Consider the following 10,646-nt stretch of genomic DNA (forward strand, 5'->3'; position numbering starts at 1 on the left):
AGTTAAACTGTAGCCTTGGGATACTCTATCAGATAACAAAAGATTGCAGTGATCATTTTTGAAGAAGTTTCTATATAACAAGGTGATATTTTATTTATTTTATTTTATTTTGTCAAGCGATTATAAGATAACAGGTATTAGTACAAAAATAGTTATGAATACATGAAATAGATACACATAAGAAAAAAAAAACAGTAGGACAGGGATGGTAGGCACGTTGGTGCGCTTATGCACGCCCCCTACAGACCTCTTAGAAAAGAGGTGAGGTCAATAGTAGACTGTCTAAGATTAAAGTTTTGGGGGTTTGACTCAGACCACTTCAACTGATCCCAGGACAATATTACTGGGAGTTTGCAGATGTCATGACTGGTCTTTGTGCCATGCTAATTTATCCTTGGGCTGGGGGGAGAAATGCCACTTTTAAAACAGCAACATATTGTAGGCTTGTACTTGGAGGAATGTTTGCGTCCCTTGAAGGGAATTCTTGCCTTATGCTGCCCCCTGCTTCTAGCTCCTGTTCTAGCATCATAACAGATGCTTGATTCTCAGAAAAAAATGCTCAAATGCAAAACTCCTGATATTACAGCTTTACAGGTCACAGGGAGCTGGAGAGTAACAGAAATGTGTAACCATGGAATGCAGGATATTTTAAGGCACGCATATTATATGCATGATATTGCTCTTTATATATGAAGTCCTAGCAGAATTTCCTCCCAAAGCATCTGTGGGAGAAGGGGGACAGAAATGCATGAGGCAGAATATTAGCAATTTTTATGAAGCATGGAGAGAGTTTTTACACGTGATAGAATGAGTTACTTTATTGCTGGCCATTTTCAAATGATTTCAAATGACTAACGCTTGGCTGACAATTGTCTTTGCTAAACTTTTGACCAAAAAGTACAAATACTGATTGGCTGACCGTCTTCTGTGGTAAATATTAAATATAGCTAGGGTTATCATCATGTGTGCTACTTCAGTGACAACCATGGTAGAGGTTTGAAAGGGTCGGCATCTGCCCAGCTCCTAAGAACTAATTCCTACAACTGTGAGCATGTTCTGTACTTTCCATTTTGCCTGCCTGGTTATTTTTGTTTCTGCTGTTGGAGGATGGATGTGATACCAGAAGAAAAGTAGCAGCACTAAGATTGTTGGAGATAAAGGTAGAACAGGACATCTCTACAGCCTTACTCTCTCAAGGGGAAAATAAAACACCCGCACAGGCAGGCCACTTTGAAGAAGACCTAGTCTACTGTTTTTTCTCACAACCTTGGACCTGTTCTAGTGAAGTGTCCTAATGGTCAGAGGTGCGTAGAATAAAATTTTCCTGACTGAGAATTAAATTTCACTCTAAGCCAGTTCAGAGATACATTGGCAGCAGCTTACAAAGTATTCAGTCTGAAATTAATGAAATAAATATTTGCCGATTCATTCTTTTCATTTTTTTTCTACTATCTCTCATGTACAATTGAATTGTATTATTGTATTCAATTTTTAGACTTTGCAGACTATATTCTGTGTTACAACAGACTTTTTAGCGCCTTGTTGCTTTTCAGCATTTTGAACATTCAAGAATCGTTATTTTCTGATTGAAAAATTCTTCTATGTTAGTATTATACCATTTCTGTAAAATGGCTACATTCATTTAACTAGAGATATGACCAAAATCAGCAATTTGGTTAATCCTAGTTTCTTGGCACGCTGCTGATGGAAACATTTGCAATTTCTGTTATGAATTGAAATTAAATGAATATTCTCAATATACTGTTTCACCCACATTCTGGTCCCCATAAATTGAGCAGTGTTATCCAACACAACACAAGAAGCTTTGAAAAAATAATGCCCCAGAGATCTTCATGCCTTCTACCCCTGTGACATTCAGGAACCTACCAAGATCTAATGGTTCTCCTCGGCTTTAGGCAACATGATGGCTCAGCCCATCATTTGGAGGATTTATTTAAATTATAAATTCACTTTCAGGCTGTTTGTGATTTCTTACTCTTTTCTTACTATTAATAATAAACCATTCAGAGTCATTAGAACCATGTGGTCTATAGGCTAGTTGTTCTATATTAACATTCTCCAAATCTTGAACTCTGATTGGTCCGCACAGACCGCAACCTGATTGGCTGACTAAACAACCATGATTGGTGCGCTAAGAGTCTACCGTGATTGGCTGAGCCGATCATGGGAGATTCAAAGCGCTGTCATTGGCCGCCGAGCCACCGGCCAGTTCTAAAAGAACAGCCACGCGCCTCGCAGATCTTGTTCAGAACTAAATATTAAATAAAGAGCTGACTGTTCACTGTGAGTCTTGTGTCTCAATGAACCCGATCTACCAGATCTAACACTAGTGGTTGCCAACCAGCAGGCTGGGGACCACTGGTGGTCTGTGAGAAAATTTTGGTGGTCCGCAGAGAAATGTCACCCACAAAGCACCTCCGAAAGCAATTAATCCAGGCTACCTGGGAACACAAGGTTGCTTCACCCACATGGCCCATGGGAACACAAAGCTTGCGTCACTTGCATTGCAAATATCACGAGGTAGTGAGGGGAGGGGGGGGAAGGCATTCACCCCACACACCTCACCTGGCCACTGGGCTGCTTCTTTCCACTTCTTTCTTCTGCTTTTGGCTGCATGCAAGGAAAGCAGCAAAAGTCTTTCTTTCTCTCCCCCAAACTCCACCCGAAATGAGTCTTTGAGACCCTGCAAGGCATCCTACACCAAGAGGCTGTGCCTGTGCAACAAGTCTCACAAAGACTCATTTCTGGCGGAGTTTGGGGGTTGAAAGAAAGACTTCTGCTGCTTTCCTTGCATGAAGCCAAAAGTCTCTCTCTCTCTTTCTCTCTCTCCCCTGAGAATGGAGCTGGAGACAGTATCCTGCGATCCCAAATAAAGAATGGTTGATTGGTAGGAACACAGGGTGGAGAATTTTCCTGCAGGCTTTGGGGGGGATTTTCCCAGGGTCTCTGGTCTGCGGGATTTTAAATTATGAGTTTGGTGGTCCCTGAGGTCCAAAAGGTTGGCAACCCCTGCTATAGGCAATATGTACATGTGCATAAATAAAGGACACCTTAAGGCAAATAAAATTAATTCTGATTTCTCAAACAGGATATTTTTAAGTGTTGGAAGTTAGCACCCACCCCTCCCCTAGAAAAATGAAATATCCTAGGAAATATTAAGGGCAGAAGCTCACCCCCCACCTTGGTTAATAGGCGGACCATTAAGGCCTAGGCCAGAGTGTTCCACATAACAAAGGCCTCTACCAATCTCACCACCTGGCCTGGGAAGATTGCATCAGCCACAAGTCAGGTGAAGCCATGTGGTCCAGACAAAGCCTAAAAAGTTAGCTAAGACCCCCACCCCTGGGAGTCTGACAGCCAATGGGATACATTTCTTACACAGGAACAGGAAACACTGAAGTAGGGCCCAACAGAGGGTATATAACCAAGGGTCTATCAGCATCTTGGCCCTTCTTTTCCTTCACCCAACATATTGAAGCATGTGATCATCCTTTTCACTTTGGAGCTCCAAGCCATGCAGTCCTCTCCACCATTAAACCATCTTTCCAAACAGCCTCAATATTTCCAGTGTCTTTTTCCCCACTTGGTACTGAACCCAGAAGGATATTTCTTCCAACATGTATTGAGGTGTTTTTTTTTTAATATCTGAAGCCTAATAGCATCTGTTCATAGGAATGTTCTTAGAGAGTAGATTTTTTTGAATTTTTGCAAGTCAGTTGAAGCTTAAAGTAATCATATTCACAGAACCCACTTCATTTTTATTTAAATTAAATCAAGTTGTGTTTTTGTCTTAGGCTAATTAACTTTTGGCTATTTGAGCTCAGTACACTATTCAAAGTCCAAAGACAATCCTCACCATAAAAAAAATGCATGTCTCAATGTTTTTGCAAAAAAGAAGGAATACTTTTATGCATAACATAAACATAACATGTATATCTTATGACAGATAGCAATAACATCTCTACAAAAAAAATTCCACTTTTACAGAAAAAATATTATAGCAAGGAAGCTAAGGATAGAATCTTTATCATTCAGTATGATTAATGCACTTTCCCAGTATTTATCTAAAAATGGCAATATTAAATTGTTAATAAGGAGGAAACTCATGCGAACTCCATCTTTCCTTTCCACCTGTTATTGTTGAAATCCAAGTTTATATTTTCCATTGTGTATTTTTCCTTTTGATTAAGTCCTTGGAGCAAAGATAATATTCACCCCACAAAATAAATACATGCAGCAGCTCCTCTGTTCTACTACTGTGAGGAAGAAAGGCAACATGAAGTTCATTTGGCTGGTAGCATTCTTGGGAGCAGCTGGTAAGTCAATAATTTCTTCATATATATTCAAGTAGAACTTGAGCTAGCAAACTAATCAACCTAAGGATTTTTTATCAGTTTATCTGCATTTGAAAAGGTGGGACTCCCAAGCCACCAAAATTAATCTATAGAAATGTTTCTAAACTTTGGCAACTATAACATGTATGGATTTCAACTCCCAGAATTCCCATTACAGCATGCTAGCTGGGGAATTTTGGATATTGAAGTCCATAAATCTTAAAAGTTGCCAAAGTTGTAAAATACTAGACTAAAAATTAGACAAATAGTACTAATTTTAAATCAGATGTCTTTAACAATGACGTAGCCAAGGAACTTACTTTATGCTTTCTTGGTGTTTCAGCTGAAGCCAACAAATTATATTCCATAGTGTCTGGCCTGAGGTAATTTATTCCCAGGTATAATAGCCCAGCAGAGACTATACAACCTGAGGCTTCCCAGGAAACACCAACTGAATGAAAAACCTCTGGTGACCTTCTACCGCTGTACCATAGAGAGTATTTTAACTTACTGCACCTGTGTATGGTTTGCCAATTGCACAGTGGCAAATAGGACAGCGCTCCAGAGGGTTATTGGTTGCCCTCTCCTCTCTTTGGAAGAGCTTTATAGCTCCCGCTGCCTTAACAAAGTTCAAAACATTTTAAAAGATCCATCTCGTCCTGAGCACCCTTTTTTTTAACTATTACCATCTGGCAGATGGTACAGGACAATTTAAACAAGGAATAATAGGCTGAAAAATAGCTTCTATTGTGTAGTGCAATATTAATGCAGTATTAGGGGTTTTCAATTAAATTGTAGAGAATGTGAAGGTTGTGTGTTCTTGTTTTACTTTTTATGTGTAATGCACACCAAAGATGGCATTTAATTTTGTTGTTCGAGGTGCAATGACAATAAAAGTAAACTAACTAAATAGCAAGAAAGAGTTGTAGCCAGGAAATGCTTAGAGCAGACAAACTGCTTTTTAAGGCAAGAGATTTTAGACAAACCTTAGGATCCCTAGTCTCTCGAACAGTCTACCCATTTTTAAAAATGGAATCATTGTCCATTCCATACACTTGCATGATACAAATGGTCCAATAACAGAGGGCAGCTATTCAAAGGGATCTTGACTCAGGGTTCACTTGTCCTACTCAATGTTCAAGGAAAATTATGTGTAGGAGAAAGTAAACAACGAACCTGAAGGCAAAAATCTGCTTCAGAATCCACAAGGGGCTCATGCATTCCATAGCATCTGTCTATAACTCCTGAAAGCAGATATATCTTTTCCAAAGATTGTGCAATTCTGAGGAAAACTGCAGAATCACTGCGGACATTGAGATTTGCTGCATGCATACTTCCACACACACCAAAGAATATCCCAAACTTGCATTCTAGTTCATTGATATCTTTTCATAGAAGAGTAGAAATCACTCAAAAGAAAAGGGAAAAGAAGATATTTTGAGAAGAGGTGGAAACCTATGGGCCAGGAAATAAAGGCAGGAACTCAACTGCCATGAAGATTTAGTGGCATTTCTGGGTTCTGTGGTGGAAGTCAGCAGAAAGATACAGTAAATGTAAATTACTTTTAGATACTTTACTTTTCCTTTCTTATTATTTCCTACATCCCTCTCTCATTCCTCCCTTCCACCCTCCCTCCTCATGTGACTTCCTACTGGTTGACTAGCCATCCATTACTTGCCTGATGGGGTGAAGATCCCATCATATGGACCCCTCAAAGTATACCAAAACTTTTGTGAATTCCTACTGCTTAAAAGTGGTGAATATTTGGTTCCTGTTTCACCCACTTTGAAATCTTCTCATTATCCAGTTGCCTTCCCCATCGATGATGAAGACGATGATAAAATTGTGGGTGGCTACACCTGCCAAAAACATTCCATCCCCTATCAGGTCTCCCTGAATTCTGGATACCATTTCTGTGGTGGCTCCATCATAAACAGCCAATGGATTGTTTCAGCTGCTCACTGCTATAAATCGTAAGTAATCATCTATTGTTATTTAATGTGGGACATTCTCATTGTGCTGAAATATTCCTGTATCGGGAAATTTAATAAAGGATATAAACACATGCTTCTATATTTAGGTATTGGTGCACACTAATGTATAGAGGCGTTAATTTCCTACCCAGTACAAGAAGCCAACATGCAATTGTGTCCATCATTTTCTGGATTCAGCCATTCTGGGCAACAGGATGCTCTTGTGATGTTAAAATAGGTTGGGTAAAAATAGATATGACCAAAATGTCTGTTTCTTGTTTTGATTTAGCCGAATCCAAATGAGACTTGGGGAACACAGTTTGACCAAAAATGATGGTTCCGAGCAATACATTGATTCAGTCAAAGTCATTCGTCACCCCAAATACAACTCCCGAACTTTGGACAATGACATCATGCTCATCAAATTATCCAAAGCAGCCACTCTCAATTCCCGTGTTTCAGCAGTGCGTCTACCAAGCAGCTGTCCATCCACTGGAGCAAAATGTTTAGTCTCTGGCTGGGGCAACACCCTCAGCAGTGGCAGTGAGTCTTCTTCATGTTCTTTGGGCAAGATAGGGTCATTTGTGATCATGTTCAGTTGAGTTTATTGAACAAAGCTAATGATTACAGAGAGTAAATTGCTAATAAAAATATTTCTGGCTTTCATTTTCTGCCAAACTCCATTATAAATCAGACCATGCCATATAAAATAATGCACCCCAATGAAATGCACAGAACTTGCCTTAAGTCCAGGATTTGGTCAATTGGAAGATTTTTGCAATGAAGCAAAAGGTGACTGGCATCCTTAGAGCAACAAAGTTATGGAAGAAGGGGGAGCTTCATTTCTTTGATTGTGCTGTTCGAACATTCTAGGAAAAGTCTAATGTTTATTTCGGGAAATGAATACAGTTTCTTTGATCTTTCACACAGCACACTATCCAGATCTTCTGCAGTGCCTGAGTATCCCTGTACTTTCTCAGAGTCAGTGCAATAAGGCTTATCCAGGGCAAATCACCAACAATATGTTTTGTGCAGGATACGTGGAAGGTGGAAAAGACTCTTGTCAGGTAAATCTTTTTCCTTTTTCCCATTTTGTATTGTATATTTCAGATGGTGTTCAAAGTAGGTCCTACTATATATATTAAATTCATAGCTGGCTGGTGTTTAAACCTGAGGATACAATAGAGAAGTGGGTAGCTGGAGAGAAATCCCTATATTCAGGAGCTGCTTCTGCAACCTGTCTGGCCTTCAGTTGCCTGCTTTTAATGAATAAACAAACAACATCAATCACATCAAACCTCCAGCCGTTATGAGGCCATGAACTATATGTTGGATCTGCCTTCTCTTTTAGGAAGCTCTTACCAGTTAGATGAAGCATTGCTGGGATTTTCATCCCATCCTGGAAACAATTATGACATCTAATATAGAAGAGTATGAAATCCATTCCATGGGAGGACTTTTTACCTTCTGCAATCTGTTCCTTGCCTTCATCTACCAGAGTCTGATATAATGCAAATTATGTTTCCTTACTCAATATCCTGCTTCTTTCACAGGGAGACTCTGGTGGTCCAGTTGTCTGCAATGGAGTACTCCAAGGAGTTGTCTCTTGGGGTGAGGGATGTGCTCGAAAAGGCAAGCCTGGTGTCTACACGAAAGTTTGCAACTACATTTCTTGGATTCAGCAAACCATCCGTTCCAACTGATCTACATTTCCTGTCTGGAAAGCTCCCTTTTCACAACCATAACTAACACTTCACAGACCAAGAAGAGATAGATTAACGCTGCAAAAATTAAAAAACTAAGTTGTGCAATGACACACCTGGTGATTGGTATCTTTCTTTACTGGCAGGGAAAGGTCTTGGCCTTTAAACTAGATGAGTTTTAATTCTTTTCAATGATCATATTCAAAATTAGTGAAATGATGACAGAAGCTATAAATGGCTGGGATGAATCAGCACTTAGAGGGAAGTCTGCTAGGAACTATAAGAGGTATACATTAGAGTGGGATTCTGAAAAAAGTCGCAGAAGAATGCAGTGACGTTGTCATGTGATGTTGCACTCCACAACCGCATTGTTAAGAGAAAGAAATTGGAGTCTTAATTACCATTTTGAAGAACTGATTGTATTTCAGGGTCAGATTGCAGTTCTAAGTGGTTTTAGTGTCTTGCAACAGTGTCCCATTCTGGAGATGAAGGAACCAAACAATGTCGGATCACTTCTACTCTACCAGACACTTCTCAACTCTCTCAAACAAACCTCCTAATTCTCGCTTCTTGATCAGTTTGTTTACTTGGCTTTTTCCTGCTACAAAGTTTCTCTTCTTTCTCCTTTTCTCCTAACACCACTGTTTGTTTTTAATTTTGGGAATGGCAAAATTTATCTATCCACATGAGAAAAGAAATCCCTACCTGCCCATATCTGCACACCAAGTACTTCCCACAGCATTGCTCCTTTTGCAAGAAAAGTCACAGTTTGACATCTGCCCTTGAATCCTGGCCCAGAAGAAGCTCTCTGGAGCACCACTTTGGTGGCAGGAAGGGCTTCTGAGCCTCTCTAACCAAGCAGGAAGTGAAGGTGGGGCCTTCAATGCCAGAGGAACTATTCATCTCTCTTCCAGTTACGGAGCTGACTCACTAACAATGTTAATGACAGATTATGACAGGCATTATCAGAATGAAATTAGTAAACCCCCCCCAATTCTCCCTTTTCTTTCTTGTACAATCTCAATTTTCAGACACTGCAGGCTACATTCTGTGTTAGGCTGTATCTTCTGTGCGCAGCTGCTCTTCATTATTTACTTTCAGAATGGATTCAAAGATTGTTATTTCCTCATTGAAAAGTCCTCCAATGATAGCATCATACCATTTCTAGCAATCAGGAGAATTAAAAGGACAAACTTTAAATTTGACATGTACTTCTTCTCTTTTGTATTAGATGCAATACACAGGAAAGCTGATTCCACACTGAATTAAGCACAAATGCTCTAGTATAGTTGAGTTTTTCATTTGTAAAATGAAAACTCATTTAAGCAGTGATATGACCAAAACCAGCTGTTAGGTTAATATCAGTTTTGTGGACTCTGCTGAAAGAAACATTCCCAGTTTCTGTTTTTAACTGGAATTTTATGACCATGTTCAATACACTTTTTCACCACATTCTGGTCTCCATCGATTAAGCAATGTCATCCAACAAGACCCAGGAACATTTGAAATGATGAGATCGCCACAAAATTATTCCACTTCATAGAAATAATATTTACTTACCTGCAAGGATAGAATGTTTAACCTTTAGGTTGATAAATTCAGTATCCAAAGTATTGATCTAAGAATGACAGTATTAAATGGTTGGATGGATCACATAAGAAGCAAATTAATGTGAATTCCATCTTTCCTCTCCACCTGTTATTGGTTGAATTCCAAGTAACAAAGTTTGTATTTTCCATTATGTATTTTTCCTTTGGATTGAGTCCTTAGAGCAAAGATACAATATAAATGTGTGCAGCATACGAGGAGCAGCTCGTTGTCAAGGTTCCGATAGATGCCGAGAGCAAGTCAGGGATGCTTTACAAGTTGACATTCAGCTCCCCTCACTTTTTGAAGGAGACCTGTGCAAAGCAAAGACAGTTGGAGTACAGGTTTAGATTTTAGAATTGCAATTCCCTCCCTCCAGGCTTGTTTGGGTTGTCTTGGTGAAATTTAGTGATGAGGCAGTCAGCCTGGATGTTTCTACTCTTTACCCAAGATGCCTCTGATAAGGCATAGCCCTTCCACTTCATTAGGTATTGGAGCTGTCTCTTATGCCACCTCGAGTAGATATTCATTGCACATCATAATGACTTTGCCCCCCCCATGACCACTGGGTCCAGGGGCTCATGGGGTTGTGGCTATGAAGCTATGAAGAGCTGGAAGCCTGCTAGGAACTATAAGAGGTATATATCTCTAGTTTATACCTCTTATAGTTCCTAGCAGACTTCCATCTGAGTGATGGCGAACCTATAGCAAGCATAAGTGGCACACAGAGCCATCTCTGCCAGCACGCGAGCCATTGCCCCAGCTCAGTTCCATTGCGCATGTGTGCGCATGCTTCCTGCCAGCCAGCTGATTGTTGGGTATCTGTCATGCCCCTGGTGGACACTGACTCTAAGGAAGAGGAGGAACAGCCAACAGGGAGTAGAAGTGTGGCTCCAGAGGTGGTGGAAGAGGCTGGGGGAAGGGCAGAGACTGGCTGAACAATCAGAGGAGCATCCAGGCCCATCCTCTATCCATCCTAGGGCACACAAGGATGAGAGGATCAGAGAAAAGTGAGTTCTCCTCAGGAG

The 10,646-nt window shown here is 40.2% G+C and overlaps 1 protein-coding gene across 1 annotated transcript; it reads left to right on the plus strand.

The window, feature by feature from the left end:
- Positions 1–4,297: 4,297 nt before the first annotated feature.
- LOC113449607 (cationic trypsin-3-like) lies at positions 4,298–8,097 on the plus strand. The gene is made up of 5 exons (XM_087923198.1): positions 4,298–4,337; positions 6,019–6,328; positions 6,618–6,871; positions 7,259–7,395; positions 7,882–8,097. The coding sequence occupies exons 1-5, from the start codon at positions 4,298–4,300 to the stop codon at positions 8,029–8,031; spliced, it is 891 nt and encodes a 296-aa protein (XP_087779324.1). The 3' UTR covers positions 8,032–8,097.
- The last annotated feature ends 2,549 nt before the right edge of the window (positions 8,098–10,646 follow it).

This window comes from Pseudonaja textilis, chromosome 2 (assembly GCF_049901715.1).
Source record: "Pseudonaja textilis isolate UNSWEBS1 chromosome 2, rPseTex1.2, whole genome shotgun sequence".
Taxonomy (NCBI): Eukaryota; Metazoa; Chordata; class Lepidosauria; order Squamata; family Elapidae; genus Pseudonaja; species Pseudonaja textilis.